This window comes from Manis javanica, chromosome 3 (genome assembly GCF_040802235.1).
Source record: "Manis javanica isolate MJ-LG chromosome 3, MJ_LKY, whole genome shotgun sequence".
NCBI lineage: Eukaryota > Metazoa > Chordata > Mammalia > Pholidota > Manidae > Manis > Manis javanica.
This window is the reverse complement of record NC_133158.1, coordinates 78,864,194-78,885,672: the sequence shown is the minus strand read 5'-3', so window position 1 is coordinate 78,885,672 and position 21,479 is coordinate 78,864,194. Positions and strand designations below refer to the sequence as shown.

Here is a 21,479-nt window from a genome sequence, read left to right as displayed (position 1 = left end):
AAGAGATTCACTACTGGAATTTAATAATTCCACTTGCAATCCCATGCTTATATATTTTAAAATACACAACAATCCAGGTAAATGGCAAGACTTTGAGATATTTTTAAAGCACAAAAATACAAAGTTACACTCATAAAAATTTGTGGCCAACTAAACATGCTCTGTGGGCGCAGTGCGGTCCTTGTCATCTCAGGAAGTGAGACATGTTGGGGAAAATGTGGACAAACCAGATCCAGAGCAAGAGGAAGGGCTTATGGTCAGAAAACTCATCAACCGGGGGTCTGCACTAACTCAGCAGCCTGGAGACCAACAAGCCATTGTCGTATTTGTCCCTGCAGAAGATGAGGCAGGGTCAGGGGAAGTGTAGATGACTCTGAGCCAGAGCAAGAGAAAGAGGAGAAATGGCCTATGAGCAGAAGACTCACTTACCGCTGAGGTCTTCAGTGACTCAGCAGCCTAGATATCAACAAGCCAATCCTAAGCAAACACTGTAGAGAATGAACCAATAGAACCAGTTCAAGAGAAATCAAAGGCATTCCAAGTTTCAAGAATGGGACCTAATAATCAGATTCCTAGAATCACCACTGGAGGAAAAGGTAAACAGAATGACCTCAGAGTAAATACTCAGTAGTATCTAGAACTGAGTAAAGAACAGATGATGAGTAAAGAACAGATGATATAAATACTCCAGAAGATATCATCACTAAACAATTTCAATTAAAATCTTGTCCCCAGTGGGTTATATATCAATATCATATGACCCTTTCTAGGACTAACTACATAATTTGTGGAGCGCTTCATGCAAAATGAAAACAAAGGGCCCCTTGTTCCAAAATTATTAAGAATTTCAAGATGGAATGGCAGGGCACTAAACCAAGTGCCCTTCTAAGGCCCTTCTAAGCATGAGATAGTCCTATAGCACAGGTTGCATACCTGTGAAGCTGACTCTGGCCCTATTAAAGAGAATCTAGGTCAGAAGTTTCAACTTTACTCCCAAAGAATGAAGAGCTGCTTGAAAATGTCAAGTGATATTTTTAATAGAATAGTATTTTTGCCATACAGAGTATAAACCACTGATTTAATTACACTCAAAATGAATTACAATTGAGGACTAGAATCACCTTAACCAATGAACAACTGCTTGTCATGTCACTGACTTTACAGTTTTTAAAAAGTCAGTGACATACAGTTTTTAAAACCATTTTAGAAAAGCTTGTGAAAACACACTGACAACAATTGAAGGGACCCAGTGGAGGTCCTAAATGTTCGGATGATAATTTAACCTAGATTCATGCCTTTTATTCTTTTATGTTAAAAGAATTTCCCCATAGAAGGATTGACCATCATGCAGAGATACTGGGCTTGGAGTGGGTGCATTAATACACGGCTCTGTATTATTCCCCAAAGAGAGTGAATGTATGTATTCTTTTGTTGGAAATGAGATAGCTGTACTATGCTTTGTCCTTATTTTAATCATACAGTTTTTAAAATTATGAAACAATTTAGATAGCAAAGTATTGACTCCATAAAGAATACTAAACACCTATTTAGCCACTTCTCAGCTCTTAAAAAACAAAGCATTAAAAAATACAATTGAAGCTATTTTCTACCCTCCCCCAAACGTAAATGTGAGAACTGCAGAATTTCCTGCACATGATAGCTTTGTCCATACCCTTGCACTAAATAACATGACCCATCTCTAGCATGGTTTCTACAACATAAGGCTGTGTCTGTAGGATGACCTCAACCCCCTCAGTGAACCCCAGCTCCCCATTAAAATGCCTGACTGAGAAAGCTCAGTGCTAGCAGGACAATTTACTGTTTGTTCCAGCCAACACGTGATAGGCTCCTGAGCTCCCTTTCCTGTAGCACTTACTAGAACAGGCTTATAATCTTGAATATGTAACTCTTAAGAGGTGTCTTCCTCAAGGACCTGAGATGCATTTCTTTGAAATGTAATCATCTGGAATGATAGGGCCTCTGTTTTCCAGGCTCTGTGGGAGTATAGAATCTTAACTTCAAAAATTGCCAGCTAGCACACACAGCTAGCCTAATCACAACTACACTGACCAACCCTTTGCAGTTTTTCACTTCTCTGTCTCTAATGAGCTCTTTTCCCCTCTCTCTTGGGTCCCTTGTGTTGGAAGATCTGTGGATCTCCATGGCCTGAGAGACTATCTCCTTCCCCAGATTGGGGAAGTTCTCAGCAATTACCTCCTCAAAGACACTTTCTATCCCTTTCTCTCTCTTCTTCTTCTTCTGGTACCCATATAATGTGATGTTGTTTCATTTGGATTGGTCACACAGTTCTCTCAATATTCTTTCATTCTTAGAGATCCTTTTTTCTCTCTGTGCCTCAGTTTCTTTGTATTCCTCTTCTCTAGTTTCTGTTTCATTTATCGTCTACTCCACCATATCCAATCTGCTTTTAATTCCCTCCATTGTGCTCTTCAACAATTGAATCTCCGATTGGAATTCATTCCTGAGTTCTTAAATATCTTTCCGTACTTCCATTAGCATGTTAATGATTTTTATTTTGAACTTCCTTTCAGGAAGAGTCATGAGGTCCACATCATCTTTCTCAGGGGTTATATTAATTTTACTCTGTACCAGGTTCCTTTGGCGTTTCATTTGTATATGGCACTCTCTAGTGTCCAGAAGCTCTACTCTCTGGAGCTGCTCAGCCGCTGAAGCAATGTTGGGGGTCGTAGGGGAGTGGGATTGGTGCCTGGGGGAAGGAAAGAGCTGTTTCCTGCTTCCTGGCTGCTGTGCCTGTCTCCACTGCCTGAGCCAGTGGGCCAGTCACACAGGTATAAGCTTTTGTCCCAGAGAAGCCAGATATGGATCCCTGCTTTCTTCAAGAGGCTGGAATCTCAGTCTCTCCAGGAATTCTGCCTCTGTTAGCTTTCCAATCCTGTAATCACGAGAGTATCATGAAAGCACCATGAAATGTATGTTTGTGCTCTCAGAGCAGATCTCCGGAGTTAGGTATTCAGCAGTCCCAGGCCTCCACTCCCTCCCTGCTCAGTTTCTCTTCCTCCGGCCACTGTGTTGGGATAGGGGAGGGGCTTGGGTCCCCCTGGACACAGCTTTGGTACATTACCCTGTTCCATGAGGTCTGCTCTTTTCTCCAGGTGTATGCAGTCTGGAGCAGTCCTCTTTCCTGTTGTTCTCTCAGGATTAGTTGTATTAATTATATTTTCGTATTATATGCGGTTTTAGGAGGAAGCCTCTGTCTCATCTCTCATGCCACCATCTTTAAACTCTCCTTCCCCTCTCTCATTCTCCCTGTAAAACCCCTAATCACCTGTGCACCAATCAGTAGGGAGCTCAGCTCTTACCCCTACTTTCAGTAGTTTCTGAATAAAAACTGTTTTTACTACTTTAACTAATGTCTGTATGTTTATCTTTGAGAACTGCCATTCTGATTTTTCTATATATCATTCCCCTGCATTTTTTAAAAGTTCATTTGCATCTATTCATAAAAAATATATTGTCTCACCTATTTTTAACACCAAATGTAAACGACACCATAGTTTTACCTATACCCCTGCAATATTGTGTTCATTTAACATTATTTTTCAGAATTATCCATACTGTTACATGTAGCTCTACTTCATCAGTGTTGGTTAAAAAAAGTATTTCTTTATTCTCTAGGTCCATCGTTCCGGGCCTGTGATTACCCCCTAGGCCCAGGCTTGGTCAAGGGGAGACAAGAGACCCATGCTTTGGTGGTAGCGATGTGGACCGAGCTTGGATATGGAGGCCCAGGTGTACATCCATTTGGAGTGGAAGGGAAGTAGTGTGGGAAGACAAAAACGTGGCAGCTCTCTGCACTTGGAACTCTGAGAGCTCTGAACTCTAAATTTGTACTTGACCTTCCAGGTTGTTAGGAAAATACATTTATATAGGTGGGATGCCAGAACATAGTTCCTTCACTGTTCAGTTTTTTTTTTTGAAACAACTTTTAAGTATTTAGACATTAAGTATGTGGCATCCATTTGTACTTTTGACCGCACCCAAAAGATAGGGATTGGGTATGCCCTTTCCTTACACCCCACTCTGTCTTCTAACTCGGTTGTCAGAGTAGGAAATGACTGAAAAGTAGCCATCCTCCAACCTCCACCTTCACAGTGGAACTCCCACCTCCCCTCCTCTCTGCACTAGTTAGGACTTTCTATTCTATTTTTGTTTACTACGGCGCCTACAGAACGAAGACGCTGACTGGACGCTCAGACGCGGCGCTCAGAAGAACCTCCAACTGGGACCCGCTTCCTCCCCAAGCTACGCCCACTCCACACCGCCTGAGGCCCTGCGGCATCTTGGGATATGTAGTCCTTGGAGGGGCAGCGGCCTCCACCCAAGTCTCCTCCCCCAAGCTGCTTTTCGCCCGCGGGACGCCGTGACGTTGCGTTCCTCGCGTCCCTTGCCTCGTCCCTCTTTCTTTCCCTCCCAAGTTCCTCAGAAGCTGAGGCCCAGACTTCTGAGGATCTTTTACGACATTAGGTCTCAGAGTCTGTCTCGTTACCCGGTCCACTTTTCGGCAAAGTGACGTGGACGTCAACAGCAATGGCGGAAGGAGAAGAGGTCTTGCCACTGCCAACGTCGAGCGACGACGGCTGGTGAGTGAAAACCCGGGGCTGATTTTCACTGCTCGTTTATTCCTCCGTCTTCACCACCCTGCCCGTCCTTGAGGCACCAGCAGGCGCGGGCGTGGAACGGGAAGACCTGTCCGCAACGAGGTCCAGCGCCCTGCCCCGCGCCCTGCCCCGCCCCCCGCCTGCCCGGTCCCGTCAGCACACCGGTCCCCTCGGCCCCCCGGCCCGCGCAAGTGGCCGAGGCCGGACTCGAAGGGAGAGAGGTGTCGCCAGCCGCTGGGTTTCAGTCCGATTCTCCCACCGTGTCTACCGGTTTTCAAAATGTGCGGGAGAGGGTGGCTTCAGGGCTGGGTTTGGCCGGAGTCCGTGTCCCGGGAGTTGGGGCAGCCTAGTTAGGAAGGAAGTTTCGTTGCTGTGGATCTGAGGCACTAGAATACCATTTGAAGAAAAGATCACTTGAAAGTAACCACTGCGACCTTTCCCTGAAGGTTCAGATGTTGAGAGAATAACTCCGGGGGGATCCCACCCACATCGTTAAGGTATTTTTTAGCCTAGTTTTTATTTCTCGTTTTGCGTTCCAACGTTTCCACCATTCGTCTCTTTCACGCACGTCGTCTTTTTCCTTCCCGTCACTTTCCCCACCGCTCTATCTTCACAGCTATGGATGCGATGTGGGACTTTGCTTTTGCTGCTCCTGAGCATTTTGCATGCTTACCTGATTTGTACTTGGTGGTGTGCGTAGGACCTCCAGTAATTTTTTTGATAGACTTTCGTCACCCAGTGTCGTTAATCTTTGGGAAGGTCTTCTACTTTTGAAATAATTGATCTTCACAGTGCTCTTTTAGGAACTTCATTTAAAAAATTGGAACTTTTAGAGGTTTTTGCAGTAGATCTAAGCGAATTGTCCATATGTACTAGTTTTATATTTGCTTTTTCATAGTATTACATTTATACAGCTCACTGACATGCCGTTTGCTTTAAAATAACACAGGACATTTGTAGACGTGGACTTTAATTCCTAAGAAAAAAATGGAAATTGATAAAAGGGATAGATAATACAGTAATTGAGGAATTCAGCTCTCAGCAGATGTCAAGCATCACCTTAGTGCATTTACTGTCCGAGATGTAGGAGGAAAACTATGGTTACTTAGTTAATTTCTTCAGTTTCCTTGTATTGGAGTTGAGGAGCTGTGACAGGTACACTCAATAACAACATAAAATTGATCCCATTCTTTGGGAGTGTGAATAAAAGTTATGAGAGTTCAGGGGAGCAGAAACCACTTCCACTTCGAGTCACTGAGGAAGCTTCATGGAAGCAGATGTGTTTAAATTAGGCCTTGAAAATGAGTATAATTTAGACCAGCAGTGTCTAAAAGAAGTATTGTGAGGCACATACGTAATTTAAAATTTTCTAGTAGTCACATTAAAAACTAAAAAGGAATGGGGAATTAATTTTAATTATCTTTTATTTAGTCATATATCCAAAATATTAGTTCCACATGTAAGCATTGTTAAAAAAACGATTAGATAATTTTACATCTCTATTTGTACCAAGTCTTCAAAATCTAATATGTATTTTACATTTACCCTACATCTTACCCAGATGTTAAATAGCCACATATGACTAGTGGCTTATGTATTGGATAGTACGGTCAGATTAACAAATAGGAAAGGCTTTGGATCGAAGTAATAGCATGAGCTAGGACATAGGCAAGAAAACTAATGATATGCTTGTACAGTAATAACTACAGCTTGATGAAGTTTGCTGTTTTGGAAGGGTGAATTGTGTCATAAACTGGCTGTAGTCAGCTTATTGAAGTCCATGAGAGGAAATGTTTCTAGAGTTAAGCTGTCTTTGAGGAGTTCTTAGGAGGATGTGAGCATGTGTCTGGTCCACAAGAGCAAGGAACATGAAGTGTACTATCCAATACATTAGCCACTAGTCATATGTGGCTATTTAACATTTGAAATGTGGCTAGATGGAACTAAGATGTAGGGTAAATGTAAAATACAAATTGGATTTTGAAGACTTGGTACAAGAAGAGATGTAAAATTATCTAATCGTTTTTTAACAATACTTACTTGTGGAAATAATATTTTGGATATATGACTAAATAAAAGGTAATTAAAATTAATTCCCCATTTCTTTTTTAGTTTTTAATGTAGCTACTAGAAAAATTTAAATTACGTATGTGCATGAACATGGAATCCTTGCTAGAAGTAGCATTTGTTCTCTTCTAGGGTTGCTGTATCTTTGTATGGCTTTCCATTTTTGGTGTTTTTACTTTTATGATTAAAGGAACCGTGAGGTGTACTGTGATTTCTATTCTCCATTCTCTTCTAATCTTTCTCCCTTTTCTCTTCACACTGACTGGTCTCCTAGAAGTGAGTTTGAACAAAGTTAGGAAAGATATTCAAGTTTGAAGCCACAGATTCAGTAAAGCCCCTGCTCTTAGAGTGCCTGCCGAATGGGTTGTTACAGAATGGGGAGGCTTATTATTTTCTTAAAAAATACATTCATGTTTTTATTAACTTTTACAGATGGAAATTTTCCAGAAGTGTGTCATACATCTCATTGCCTAACCTTAACTCATCTTAGTGACATCGTTATTCAGTTTACAAATGTAAGTGTATAAGAATAAAACTAGGTCCCTGTCCTCAAGGAATCTGTGGTCTAGTTAGAGAAGGCACATTTAAGAGCATCAGTTACTGTTATGCTTTTGTAATACAGTGAGACCTATCTAGGCAGATAGGTTAGATTGTTGCTGTGGTAAATGGCCCCATACAGCCATCCCTTTTAGAGATTGCTTTTTATTCGTTTTTTCCCATTTTATTTCTTTGTTGTTAGTGGCATCTCCCAGTTTGTTCTTCATCTCTCAAACTAGGTACCTAAACTTGTTAAAATTGTGTATACATTTGTAAAAAGGCTCAGTTTGGGTCTTGAAGATCTTAAGAGCACAAGATGTCACTTCACTGTTATTCAGGTATGTTCTAGATCCGTGCTTCTCAAAATGTAAATATGCATTGGGATTACCTGGGGATCTTGTTAGAGCTGTTGGTATTCTGCATTTGTTTAAAATTTTTGTACAATATTCACTTTAGAGTCATGATTTTAATTTATTGCTTAACTTTAAAATTTATAGCTAAACTTTCCTTAAACTTTTCTTAAAATTGTGAGAGTATCAGTGTCCTCAAGAAGCTTCTATTGTTAATTTGAGAAGTGAATAGAAATTGTTTTGAGACTAATAGGGTCTTTCTCAAATTTTTGTGCACTTTGTAATTAGTACTCTCAGTGCTTCCCATTTCATAAACATCAAAATATGAGGAGAGATTTAGTCATTTAAGGAGACATTAGGTGATTGCAGTTTCAGACTGTTATTTTAAGATGATATAATTAATAAAGAAACACATTTAATATGAAATACATTTAATGTGAAAGAAACCTGTTGTTTAAGAATAATTGTGACAGTGTGTGGTTCTGGGAAGATTAGATATTACCCTACAAAAAAATTAAGAGAAAATGAACCTTGAATTAGGGGTTTTTATGTGACAACTGTTTGATTTTTGTAAACTATAAGTAGAGGGAAAAGAGAAGAAAATGAGACATTTTATTTATACTATTTACATTAATGTTTTTTATTATAACTCAGATTTTACTGTTTTTAAAGGTAATTCCTGAATAATAATTCACTTCCAGGATTTAGTTTCTGTGAATATTTTAATATTCACAAGTATGAGTTAATAATTGCTAAAGAAATGTATTCAATTAATTTATTTCCATTTATTTGTACTCCCTGCAGAGAGTACAGGTGCATATTCTATCTAACTATATATTGAGGCAGTTCTGGAGCACCCAGTTGAGTGTACTGTGATACACAGCCAACTTATGAGTAGGTGTTTTTTTAACAGAATTGATAAAATGTGCTTGGCAAATCATTTCTGCCGCTTATGCTGAAATGTGCATTCTATTTGGTGTAAACCAAAGACAAAGCCCTCCTTCATGTATCTAAAAGCAAAACAGAGTTTAGCAAAGCATTCATAATTCACTCAGCAAACATTCAATACTGGTTATATTCAAACTGCTATGTAGTGATTTAGAAAAAATTTGAAACAGATTTAAAACCAGAACTGAATTGTTCTGTCTTGCTTGGACATTTCAATTTTTTCAACATTTGAGCCCTATAAATAATATGCAGAGATATCTAAATATTGGTGCTTTGGGAAATTACATGCTCTAGCAGAATAGAATAGGCTTATACAGCTTGAGTAGGGGCAGTGCTTGAAGTGACTTATTTAGATATCGAGAATTACAAATGGAAAACAAATCAGTCCCTTATGTTAGGCTCACAAGAGCAAAATGTTCTTTGTGGAAATGCAAGAGCAGTTAGTTCAGTGCCAAATAAAAGAAAACCTATTTCCTTAAGTTTATATTTGTTTTTATGGGTTTGTCTAACCTTTTCACTTGAGCTGAGAAGAGGATGATTACTTAAATCATTTGTTTCCGGTCTTCCTTTTACTTGAGGGTTAAAGGAGTTTTTTCTTATCCTTAAGCTGACATAGCATTTTGTAGTTGGGTGGGAATGCTGTAGTGTGTGTTTTTCTTACTTTACAGCAGCCATTACATAGAACTAATTACTATGGCGGTATTTAATAATTTCAGCAAGAAGATGTAAGAATATACCATGTATTTGCATAGATCTTTATCCTTTATATAATGCTTACATATGCTGTCTCATTTGATTCTTACAACAGTACTGTGAAAAAAGAAAGTTAGGAATTATTCTTGTTGCCTTGTCAGAGATGAGAGGACAAGCATAGAGGGGTCAGATGTCAGATGACAAACTTAGTTAGTGGAAAATCTGGGCTTTAAGTTCATGTCTCTTTAAGCATGGTGCTCTTTCTAAAGTTGATTGCATATACATTATATGTCTTACATATATATACCTTAGTAGACACCTAAAGAGATCCCAACTAAAAATATGCTAAACTTATACTTGATCAGCCATATGTTTTAGAAGACACAATATTCAAAGGTGTGCATGTTGAACTTTTGTGTATATTTGACACCTAAAGGCTAGAAAGATATGTGTATACTGTGTACCACATTGTCTCTCATTCTTGAGAAGAGGCAATTCAATATTGATATGATAGGATGTGATAGAGAGCATTATATTCTGTATGTAACTTCAGACCTCTGGTTTTCATAATGTATTCTCCTATATCTTGCTAAAAAAAATCACTTAAATAAATGAATTTTTTGATCTTAAGATATGCTTACTTCTATCATCTAGATAATATATATACCTTATATATGTTATGTATTTAACTAAATGTATTTGGTAAATTTTAAGCATATGTAAATATAAAATATTAATTTATAATATGTAATATATAATAAAATACATAATATATAAAATAATATATAATAAAAGATATACTGTGTATATATCATATAAAAATGGAATTATTATTTTCATTCACTTATGTACAAATTATGGGAGCACAGTAGTAATATTTAATTTGAATATGTAAGCAATTACACAGTTTTTGTAACTTTATCAGCTCAGTACTTTGTTGTTTTTATTCATTGATGTTGGAAAAGTAAGAAACTTGCATTTAAAACAACTCCCTTGTGATTATTTTCCCCTTTAAAGAGTTTTTAGCCTTTGTTTTGAAATATAAAAGTGACACGTAGAAGAATGTATTCATCTCATATGGATGTGTAATTGAATACCAGAAATTCTTGAACTTTACTTTGTAGATTCCATTTAGATTTAACCACTGACATGAAAATAAGTAAGATTCTGTCTTATCAAATTAATTATCATTAATGGCCAGAATCCAGAAATGGATTAAATGGTGGAATTTTAAAAAATCTGTTACATGTATTTCTTTGCCAAATTATGATCACCAAAGTACCCTTGGAAAGAATTGCCTAAATATTACAAAGTGTTGTCACCTCATTTGCAGTAGTTGTTCCTTTCTTATTTTCCAAAATGATGATTTCAAGAAAAAGAATTTGGTAGTATTTCTCATTACATTCTGGATAAAGCAAGAATTCGTAGTAGTGTTGAGTCGTCCTGTTTTCATCCCATTCTTTCTCTTAGAGAAAAAAATAAACTCTATTTTCAGTTTCCAAATAAGCTACTTTGGTGGGGGAAAAGAAAACCTGATGCAATTCTTCATGCATTAAAAGTGCTGGAAAGTCTTCTCATATGTGTAGAAAAGAATGGTATGTTCATGACTTTTTATTTTGAGGAAACATGGAAGAGAAGAGGATTTACAGCACTGTTTAAAGTTAACTTCTCATTAGTAGAGAAGATATTCTTCCCTTTTGTAAATAAAGGCTTACAACAATGCATTGCAACATTACATATACAGTAGAGTTATGAGAAGCTTTTTTTTTTTTCATTTGTTTTTTAGCTTGAGCAGAAATTCCTGGGTGTTTTCCTAGCAGAGGAACAGGCACCATTTGTACCACTGGTGCAATTTGATCTACATGGATTGTGCATCAAAAATAAGTCTATGAGGACTTAGAGCATCTGTTTCATTTGTAGTTAATTTTAGTAGTTTACAGAGCAACATTCTGTGATCTCTGTATTCCTTGCCTAGTGTACAGTATTGAAGTGCTTTAGCTATCATGTTTGGCTTATCAAGCCAAGGAGACTAGGTTTTTAACACCTTCTTGGCACAAGATCTTCATTAAACACAAATTCTAGAGAGGATTACATTGTTTTATTAAGGAACCTCTCAGTGCAGCTTTTGTGGATCTGTAGTTTCAGTATTTTTTAAAAGCTCTGAAATGAAGTGTTTCCCCTTCAACATTCAAATATACAACTTGTTAAAATGCTGTAACGAGTGCGTCTGATTCTGGTAAAAATCCAGATAACTTCAAGATTTTACATTACCAGATTGTGCTGTCACAGTCTGTAAGGTGTCATGGCCATTTATGAGTGTGCCATCATACCATTCAGTGTTAGAAAGTTTTGCTGGCTTGAAACTGGTATTTAAAAATAAGTTGCATAGTACCTATTATGGTCATTGAGCATCCGCTGTGCAAATGAGTCTGTAGCAAAGTTGTCCTGTTTCTGTTTCTACCAAATGTCACAGAAAATACTCAGAACTAATTAAGGAGTTTGGCATAGTAGTAATTTGTAACCAGCATGCCAATATAGTAGCAAAATAAATTCAGACAACGCTTTGTTGCTAATGTCTTATGACCTGGGTACAGAAATAGGGTGCCACAAATAAGTCGTGAAACCACAGCTCAACACGTGCAGCTTGCCACATGACTCACTGCTACACAATTGCTGTTGCTTACGTGCTTACAACTACTTAGCTGATTATTTTCAAGTTTCCAAATAACTGATCAGAGACTGTGCCTTCGTATATAATATATACATGGGCCTGTCGTGGTTTAATCTGTGCTCAAAGTGGTTTACATTCCAAACACATCTGAATGAACTACAGCTAGAAAGCTGCTCCCACCTGTTCAGTGGGTTTTAGAAAATATGACTTTAGCTGAAACCTTGGAATAGCCATCTAGAGTGTAAGCTACATGAGAGCATGGCGTTTTCTTTCACTGCTAGATCTCCAGCTTTTCATGCAGTGGCTAGTGCACTGGGTGCTTAATATGTATTTATTGACGGTTTGAATGAGAGAATACTTTTGTCAGGGAAAGAATGACTTCAGAGTATGGGTTAGAGAGGGTATAGGAGAATTACTGGAAACTGAAGCAGAGTTTTTAAGGAGAGAGTCTAACTAAGCAGAGTATGTAAAGAGGACGAGGACTGAGAAAAATGATTAATGATTTCTTGGAGCAGTTTTTGTAGAGCAATGGAGCGTTTGAATGAAGAGTGAGGCCTTGGAAACGACTGTTTAGGGAGTTGAACTGCAAAGAGGAGATGACTTTCGGAAAGGGAGTAGGCATGTATAGGACCTTTCAAATAAGCAAATATGGAAATATTTGAGGAAAGGAGAATAGTAATCATAGCTATATTGTTCTTTATATTTTTGAATGCTTGAACTACTTTCAGTGAGGATTTCTGAGTCCATTTTATCTCTTGGCTCTGTTTAATACTGCTCATGGACTCAGGTTTGAGCAATACCCTATGCAGTAGAAATAACATGTTTAAGATGTTTACATAGCAGGCTTTGGACATTTATTGATTTCCCCAGTAATACAGCCTTTGAATTTTTATTTTAATCAAACAGTAATATACCTTAGGCCTTGACAACTCTTAGACACAAAATTAATTTTTTTAAGTTGAATAATTGGGTTTTCTCTCTAGTTTCTCTGTACTCTGCATTTAAGTTTAGGCAGTTACATATGTTCTAGGTCTTAAGTGGCCTTTTAAAACTAATCTTTCACTTTTTAAAATAATTATGGAAAAGGATTAGATTTTAAGAATTTTGAAAACCAGTGAAGTTGATTTATCTTACTTGATAGACTGAAAGGCTTAATGAATTTTTAAAATTTTCTAATCCAGAAAACATCCTATCATTGAGAGTTTAAGAAATTTGTCTTAGTATGCACAGGTGACAGTACTATTCTGAAGTTGAATAGACTATAGGAAATCATACAGGCCATCTAATAAGTTGGCTGGGAATGATTGCTGATACTTAAATCTGGGGCTACATCATTATTTCATACAGATGCTTTCTTTCTTAAAAAAATTATTGAGTGCTTATTTTCTCTTTAAAGGTTCACTCTTGACTAAATGAAGAGTGACTTTGTATTCCTATACCATGTTTTCTCTTGTTCTCTAATTTTAGTTTTTATCCACATTTTACTATTGTTTCATTTGTCTCTTGGGATTTGTGTCACACACACCCCAAACTGGTTCATGTTAACAGCAACTGACACTCCCCTCCTTTGGAAAAGAGTGAAGGCTTCCTTGCCTTTGGAGTCTTGCATGGGAGCTGTCCTGAAAGACAAAGTTGGAAAGGACAGATTCAGACAAGCTGTAAGCATTAAGATGGAATGAAAAGACATGTGGGAGGGATATTCTGGTAGAGCAGAGGTTAATTCATATGCTGTATGACTATTCCCTACCTCTTTTGTTAGGTGGTATCTGGTACTATCTCCATTTTATAGGTAAAGAAACTGAATTTGTATCCTACCTAGGTCAGACAGCTGTTAAATATGTAGAGTCTGATGTCACATTTTCTGATTTTAAATTTTATACTATTTTCTCTGTAACACATTGCCAACACTTGTTAACTGACTCTATCAGGTAGGCACAGTGTTTCTATATATGTTGCTTGCTTAAGATTACATGGCTGTTGAATTGGGTCTCAGGTCTGACTATAGAGCTCAAATTCATGACCTTCTATGATATATTGATTAGAGTTGATAGTTTTAATTTGTGGTAAAATACATATAAAACTTACCATCCTAACCATTTTTAAGTATAAGTTCAGCAGTGTTAAATATATTCCCATTGTTGTGCAACTGATCTCCAGAACTCTTCTCATATTGTAAAACTGAAACTCTTAAGCCCATTACACACTGAGTCTTCATTCCCCTGCCTGCCTGCAGTTCCTGGCATCCACGATTTTACTTTCTGTCTCTTATGAATTGAACTATTCTAGGTACCTAACAGAAGTGGAATTGTATGGTTTTTTTCCTTTTGTGACTGGCTAATTTCACTTAGCATAATGTTCTCAACATTCCACCCATGTTGTAGCATGTGTCAGAATTTCCTTTCTTTCTAAGGCTGAAGAATATTCCATTGCATATGTATATACCCATTTTGTTTATCCATTCATCCATCAAAGGATATTTAGGTTACTTGCACCTTTGGTTATTGTAAATAATGCTGTCATAAACATGGTGTGCAAACACTTGTTTGAGTTCCTGCTTAAGTTCTTTTAGATATATACCCAGAGGTGAAATTGCTGGATCGTATGGTAATTCTATTTTTTTTTTTTTTGAGAGGGCATCTCTCATATTTATTGATCAAATGGTTGTTAACAACATAAAATTCAGTATAGGGGGGTCAACGCTCAATGTACAATCATTAATCCATCTCAAACCTAATTCTCGTCAGTCTCCAATCTTCTGAAGCGTAACGAACAAGTTCTTACAAGGTGAACGAATTCTTACATAGTGAATGAATTCTTACATGGTGAACAGTACAAGGGCATTCATCACAGAAACTTTTGGTTTTGATCATGCATTATGACCTATAAACAATCAGGTCAAATATGAATATTCGTTTGATTTTTGTACTTGGTTTATATGTTGATCCCACATTTCTCCTATTATTATTATTTTTATTTTTAATAAAATGCTGAAGTGGTAGGTAGATGCAAGATAAAGGTAGAAAACATAGTTTAGTGCTGTAAGAGGGCAAATGTAGATGATCAGATGATCAGGTGTGTGCCTATGGACTAAGTATTAATCCAGGCTAGACAAGGGCAGCAAGACATCCACGGATGCAGAAGATTTCTCTCAAAGCAGGGGGGGTGAGGTTCTGAGCCTCACCTCTGTTGATCCCCAGATTCTCACCTGATGGCCCCCCTGCGACTGTGCCTGTCTTAGGTTGTTCCTCCCTTGAGGAATCTTACCCGTCTCTGGCTAACCAGTCATCTTCCGGGGCCATACAGGGAAATGTAAAGTTGGTAAGTGAGAGAGAAACCATATTGTTTGCAAAGGTTAGCTTTTTACTTCTTTGCAGATTTATGCCCTGTGGCTTCTATGCCCAGCACTTGTCTCGAGGTATCTTTACCACCTGGAGGAATTATGATACTCGGTAAATTCGATATGAGGCACGAATTCTATTTAAGGGTTGTAATTAGGAAGGAAGAAGAAAAGCTATAGATGTAGCGGTAATTCTATTTTTTTAAATTTTTTGAGAAATAGCCATATTGTTTTCCATAGTGGCTGTACCATTTTACATTTCCAGTAATAGTAACAGGGTTCTAATTTCTCACATCCTTGCCAACATTTATTTTGTTTTTGTTTCTTTTTTTTTTATAATAGCCATCCTAATGGGTGTGAAGTTTCAATAGACTTGATATTTAAATTCTTCCAGACCTTCTTAGGAAGAATAAATAATTAATAAAGAAATAATATATATGCATTATACTTTTAACTGATTGAACTATTGATCTTTATGTTAAAAATTAAGAAACAGTTGTAATAGCCAAAAAGTTAAAACAACTCAAATGTCCATTAACTGATGAACAGATACATAAAATATAGTATATACATACAATGGAATATTATTAGGAATGCCATCTACAACATAGGTAGACCTTGAAAACATTCTAAATGAAAGAAATGAGACACAAAGACCACATGTATGTGCTTACATTTATAAAATGTCCAGAACAGGTAAATGTGTAGAGACAAAGTAAAATCAGGGGTGGCCAGGGGCTAAGAGCAGGGTGGGGAGGAATAGAGAATAGCTGATAATGGATATGTACTTTTCTATTTTAAGACCTGTCTGAAGGTCCAGTACATTTCTGTCAACCTTCAGCTTGTTAAGGTCAGTGAGAAGCCTGTGTAACCAAAGAAGACTTAAAAACCACAAACCACCCAATCATACCCCACCAGACATGCATTTTGCTTTTGAATGTTAGGTATTGTTAGGTATTGCTTGTTCAGAAGTAGAAAGAAATTTGGTTTAGAGAGAGGAAAATTCTATTTGAGAGCTAAATGCTATAAGGGTGTCTATGTCTTGATAAGAACTTCTTTTCAGGTCTTTTACTACTTTCACAAGCACATTTGTAATGTTGAAGTTTTGATAACTGTGCCTTTGAACACCTTGGTCAGAAGATAACATTACTTTTAATTATTTAGTTTGTGAGAAGTACCTTTTACTGTTTAAGGTGGAGCATTTTCTGGTTTCATGCTCATGGTTGTATTGCTAGAGACCTTATTTGTGGTTCCCTTGGGACATCATCAAAGAATCCAACAACAGCTGTAGCAACAAAGATGTGCTTGTCTATTAGTATGATTTAAAAAGTCCATTGAAGATTGGCGTTTTGCCACAAAATACTAGCTTTGTTGTCTGTAAAAGTAAGGGATTTGGCAAAGTTACTTCAAAAAGAAACCAAGGGTTTTACACTGATAAATGGAAAAATTCTACTTTTTAATTTATTTGGTAAACATTCCATCTCATTAGATGGTGTTTTCAATTCATTTACACATATGTTCATTAAAAAATATGGCATTTGTTTATCAGTGATTCCATTAAACTTTCTTTGTTCCATGGTTACAAATAATCCTTCAAATTCTAACAGGCTGTCTTGTACATTTTGGACAGAATCGAATAGATAATTCTGTCTTTATCAACTCTAGACCTGAACTGTTTCTCAACAGTAGACTTGAAATCTCTTTCCTTTGTTTTCATGTCCAGCACTTTGGTGACTATATACCAAAAGAACAAGATATTTCTTATGTGGTTACTAGTTATCTTCATGTGGATTTGTGTAGCTTTGTTAAGAAATTTTTCAACTTTGCTGCTTTTCTGTTGAATATGATCCCAAGTGATTACATTTTCACTTAATTCCTTTCCCTTAAGGGAGCAATAATTAGGGGAATTTATACTCTTATACTAATATTCTTGTAATACTATCAATAGGGAATATTTACATTATCTTACTGAGAGACTGTTGAATGGGAGTGATTTATTTTCCTCAAAGCCACAGTAATGTAACAAAATCCTGGTTTCCTGATCCTGGTGGAATGCTCTGTCTTTCAGGATGCTTCAAAGAATTTTAGAAATTTTCTGGCTGAGTTATGGATTTTTATTTGTACAGATTTCATATATATTGTATGTCAAAATTATGAACAGTGACTGAAACCTCAGCTTTTGAGAATTCTGAGGGAATTAGTAATTTTAAGTGGTTATTTCCTGCTCTAAAAAACAACTCATACCTTTGTGAAAGTTTTAAGCAATTATTATTTTAACCATATGCCAATGAAAATAAAATTAATTTCCTACTTTTCTCCTTAAACATAACTGCTTGATGATTTACTTGATCCTGTGGCATTAGTTTGCTTTAATATACAGTTCAATGATGCCATTAGAGCTTATTTTGTTCCCCACTTAGACTTACTGTAAGCCAGGTGCTGCTGTAGCATGTCATTTGTATAGTTACGTACACTACGTATTTCCAGTGCTCTGAATTCTTGGCTTAATTTTATGGTTTCTCCTCTTTCCATTGTATGTTAAGATTATAAATTCTGAAACCAGACTTAAATTTGAATCTTGACTCTACTACCTACTAGACATGTGACAATAAGCTACATAACCCCCTCTTTGCCTCCATGTTTGCATCTGTAAACTAGGGCCAATGATGTAACCTACTTCATAGGGCTACTGTGAGACTTAAAAAAACACACATAAGCTGTATGGAGTAGTGCCTGGTACAAAGTTAGTGCTGTATAAAATGTCAGTCATTACTACTACCATGAATACTACTGTTACTATGAATTCTCAGTGCTGTCAGCTTGCTTGCCCTATCTTCTTTTAAACTTCTTTAATCTTTGAAAACCAATAACTAAACTTGTTAGAACTAAATGTAAAACAAGAGTTAATTGATTGTAGGAACCTGAGATTCTCTTTCAAGAAAAAGTGCTGAGTATGCCTTCACATTACATCTTGGCTGCTGAGAACCTTTTTTTTCTTAGACATAACCTTTAACAGGTCATGGTAAAATGAATCTCGAAAAGAAAAAACAAGAAGTAAAATTTACCTTAATAAAAAACATTGTTTTTTAGGGAAAAAGACCTTGAAGAAGCTCTGGAAGCAGGAGGTTGTGATCTTGAAACTTTGAGAAATATAATTCAAGGGAGACCACTGCCTGCTAAGCTGAGGGCCAAAGTTTGGAAGGTAACTGAAAACTAAAACAAATAAACTGCAATCACTTAAGAATAGTATTTGAGATTTTTTATTTTCAGTTGCCTCACTTCAGAAGAATTTATTATTTTATGAGCATGCCACATGTAGAAAATTTATCAAACAGCAACTTACTAAAATATGTATTTTTGTAGTGTTTGGTATATTTAATAATTTAGATTTTGAAAGGCAATGTTTTCTTTTGTAGGCATTAAAAATGATGTTTATGAAGATTGTTTAATGAAATGGGAAAATGCAACCAATAGTAAAATAGGATATATAATTATGAACATGGAATGATCTCAGCTATGTTAAGAAAAGGGGGGGAATAAGTCTCTAGGTATTGTAATTACAGGAGATTTACCTTTGCCTTATTTTCCTCATCCACTGTTCTCCAGTGCATGTATATTATCATTTCTTAATCTGGAATTGAGAATTTGTCACGACTACAAAAGAAATACTTACCTTTGTTAAAACATACATACTAAAGTGTAACATAAAAATCACCTGTCATCTACCACCTATAGATAAAACAGATAATAATGTCTTAGTTTATATCTTTTTATTTTTTCCCCCTTCACATGTATGTAACAGAAATAAAATTGTAATGTAAAATGTAACTGTAGATAGTATTCTGAATGTTTTATAATAGAAATTCAAAACACGCACAAGAAGAGAGACTTTTGTAATGAACTCCCATGTACCCATCTTCAGCTGTTATCAACATTTGGCCAATCTCATTTTATTAGTATCCCTATCCTTTTCTCCCTACCCCACCACCAGATTATTCTAGAGCAAATCCTTGCTAGCACACTAAAGTACTTTAATATGAAAGTCTAAAAGATAAAGACTTTTTAAATAAACATAACCCCATAAAACTTAAAAGAATAGTAATTCCTTAATATGTCCTCACATGGCTGAGGGGGCAAGGGAGCTCTCTTAAGATATTTTTTTTATAAGGTCAGTAATCCTATTTATGAGGGCTCCACCCTCATGACCTAATTGCCTCCTAAAGGCCCCACCTCCAAATACCCATCACACTGGGAATTAGGTTTCAATATAAGAATTTTGTGTGGGGAGGGAGTGAGGGGAACACATTTAGTCTGTAGCATTAATGATGTTTGCTTGAAATGAACTTACACATGTGATTATGTAGATATTTGTGTAATCCATTCTATTCACTGGATGACATGAAGTAGTAAAATTTAATGTATGAAGATTTAAAATTCCTGTGTTCATTGTGATATGACTAAGGGCTCAGCATTTAGTGGAGTATAAATATATTAGTTTGTAATCTTTGAATGATTATCCCACTTAGGAATTGATCAGGCTCTTTCATTATCACTGCATATTTTCTAAGAATGAAAAATAACATATGAAGCGAGTTGCCTTTTTTTTAATCTTTCGTACAGATTGCTCTAAATGTTGCAGGAAAAGGCGATAGTTTGGCATCATGGGATGGTATTTTAGACCTGCCAGAACAGAACACTATTCACAAAGATTGTCTAGAGTTTATTGGTAAGTTTAATAATTGTTTTCAAACAATGAAAAACTTGAAAATAATAATTTTGGGGTGGAAGAGTCACTCTTCAATAGAATTATCTTTGCTATGATTTGGGATATGTTGAATTGCTAAAGGGCTAGTAAATATTTTTAGAACTTTTGAAATTCTTACAAAATAATGTCTAATATTTTAAGAAAGCCCAATGTTAGTGTTTCTTTTGCATTATATGTTCAATTTTTCAAGAATATTTACAGTTTCCTTGCAGTTTTAATACTGTTTTTTGTATAATTACAGATCTATACTCTTGTATACAGTCCTCAAATTATAGGGGGCTATATGATCCCTATGATAGTTTATGATCTGCTGTAGAAAAACTATTGTAAATTATGGGTTACTAGGTTTCTAATCACCTGACAAGGTTTTTTTTAAGATTAAACTAATTTAGTTTATATTTCTCTCTTTTTTTTTTAACAGTCTATAGTCTGTTGGTGTCCTTTTATTCCTCCTATCATATTTTAATTAAATTAATCATTAAATCGGCTTTTGTGTACTCAGCACAACAAACATTATTGCTGGTGTGGGCACAGGAAGGGCGATTTGGTGGTGGAGAATCAATCACTTTCCCTCCCTTTGACAAGTCTACAGTTGCAGCTGCCCATCATGGGGTAGATAATAATCTATTGTTTAGGAAACACTTTTCTGCCTTCCAGGATTATAGGTTATGCCTACTTTTCATACCCCTTTATTTCAGATTATTCATTCTTATGTTTAACATATATATGTATAAGTAAGTATTATTATATTAAGGTAGTAAATACAGAATAGCTAGTAAATAATGAATAAGTATAATGAAAAAGGGCTTCCATGTAGTTTTATTTTACCCTTGTCATGCTATAAATGCACTAAAATAGTATTGTATGCTTGTAAACAAGTGTTATGTCCAATAATTGAACCTCTAACAGACCCCTTGTAACTTTATTTTGTTATTTATTTTCTAGACCAGCTCTCAGTGCCAGAAGAGAAAGCAGCAGAATTACTTTTGGATATTGAGTCTGTAATCACTTTTTATTGTAAATCACGTAACATTAAATATAGCCCATCCCTTAGCTGGATACATCTACTCAAACCATTGGTGCATCTTCAACTGCCACGCAGCGATTTATACAACTGCTTTTATGCTATCATGAATAAATACATTCCCAGGTAAAATATGACTTAGTTATAGTTTAAAAAATAAAGTTCTAGTTGGCTTTGCACTGAAGTCGTTAGATTTACTTTGGTGGTAAAGTAAAAGGTTCAAATAACTTTTAAGGTTGTTTAAACCAAAATTGGTATTTGGGCATTTATTTCTTGTGGTTATAAACATCTTTTAAAGGATGTAGTTAAGAATTTATCCTTTTAGAGTTTATATATGCAGCATAACTCTTCATACATTTTCGATGGTATCTCTATTCTAATTGCTTTATTTGTAAAATAAAAATAACATTATAGTATCTAAGTGAAAAAATTTTTGGAGTGCTACCT

At 36.2% G+C, this 21,479-nt stretch overlaps 1 protein-coding gene across 5 annotated transcripts in view; it reads left to right on the top strand.

Annotated features, from left to right (window-relative positions):
- Positions 1-4,369: 4,369 nt before the first annotated feature.
- The window catches only part of TBC1D23 (TBC1 domain family member 23), a 58,853-nt gene continuing 41,743 nt past the window's right edge, over positions 4,370-21,479 (top strand). The window contains exons 1-6 of one of the 5 annotated variants that reach the window (XM_073231765.1): positions 4,372-4,622; positions 5,087-5,137; positions 7,140-7,222; positions 18,334-18,445; positions 19,864-19,969; positions 20,954-21,158. In XM_073231765.1, the coding sequence (XP_073087866.1) occupies positions 7,221-7,222; positions 18,334-18,445; positions 19,864-19,969; positions 20,954-21,158 (425 nt within the window). In that variant the 5' untranslated portion in view covers positions 4,372-4,622; positions 5,087-5,137; positions 7,140-7,220. Of the gene's footprint in view, positions 4,623-5,086; positions 5,138-7,139; positions 7,223-18,333; positions 18,446-19,863; positions 19,970-20,953; positions 21,159-21,479 lie in introns of all 5 variants that reach the window. The other 4 variants (XM_073231764.1, XM_073231766.1, XM_073231763.1 and 1 more) reach the window with 4 other exon arrangements.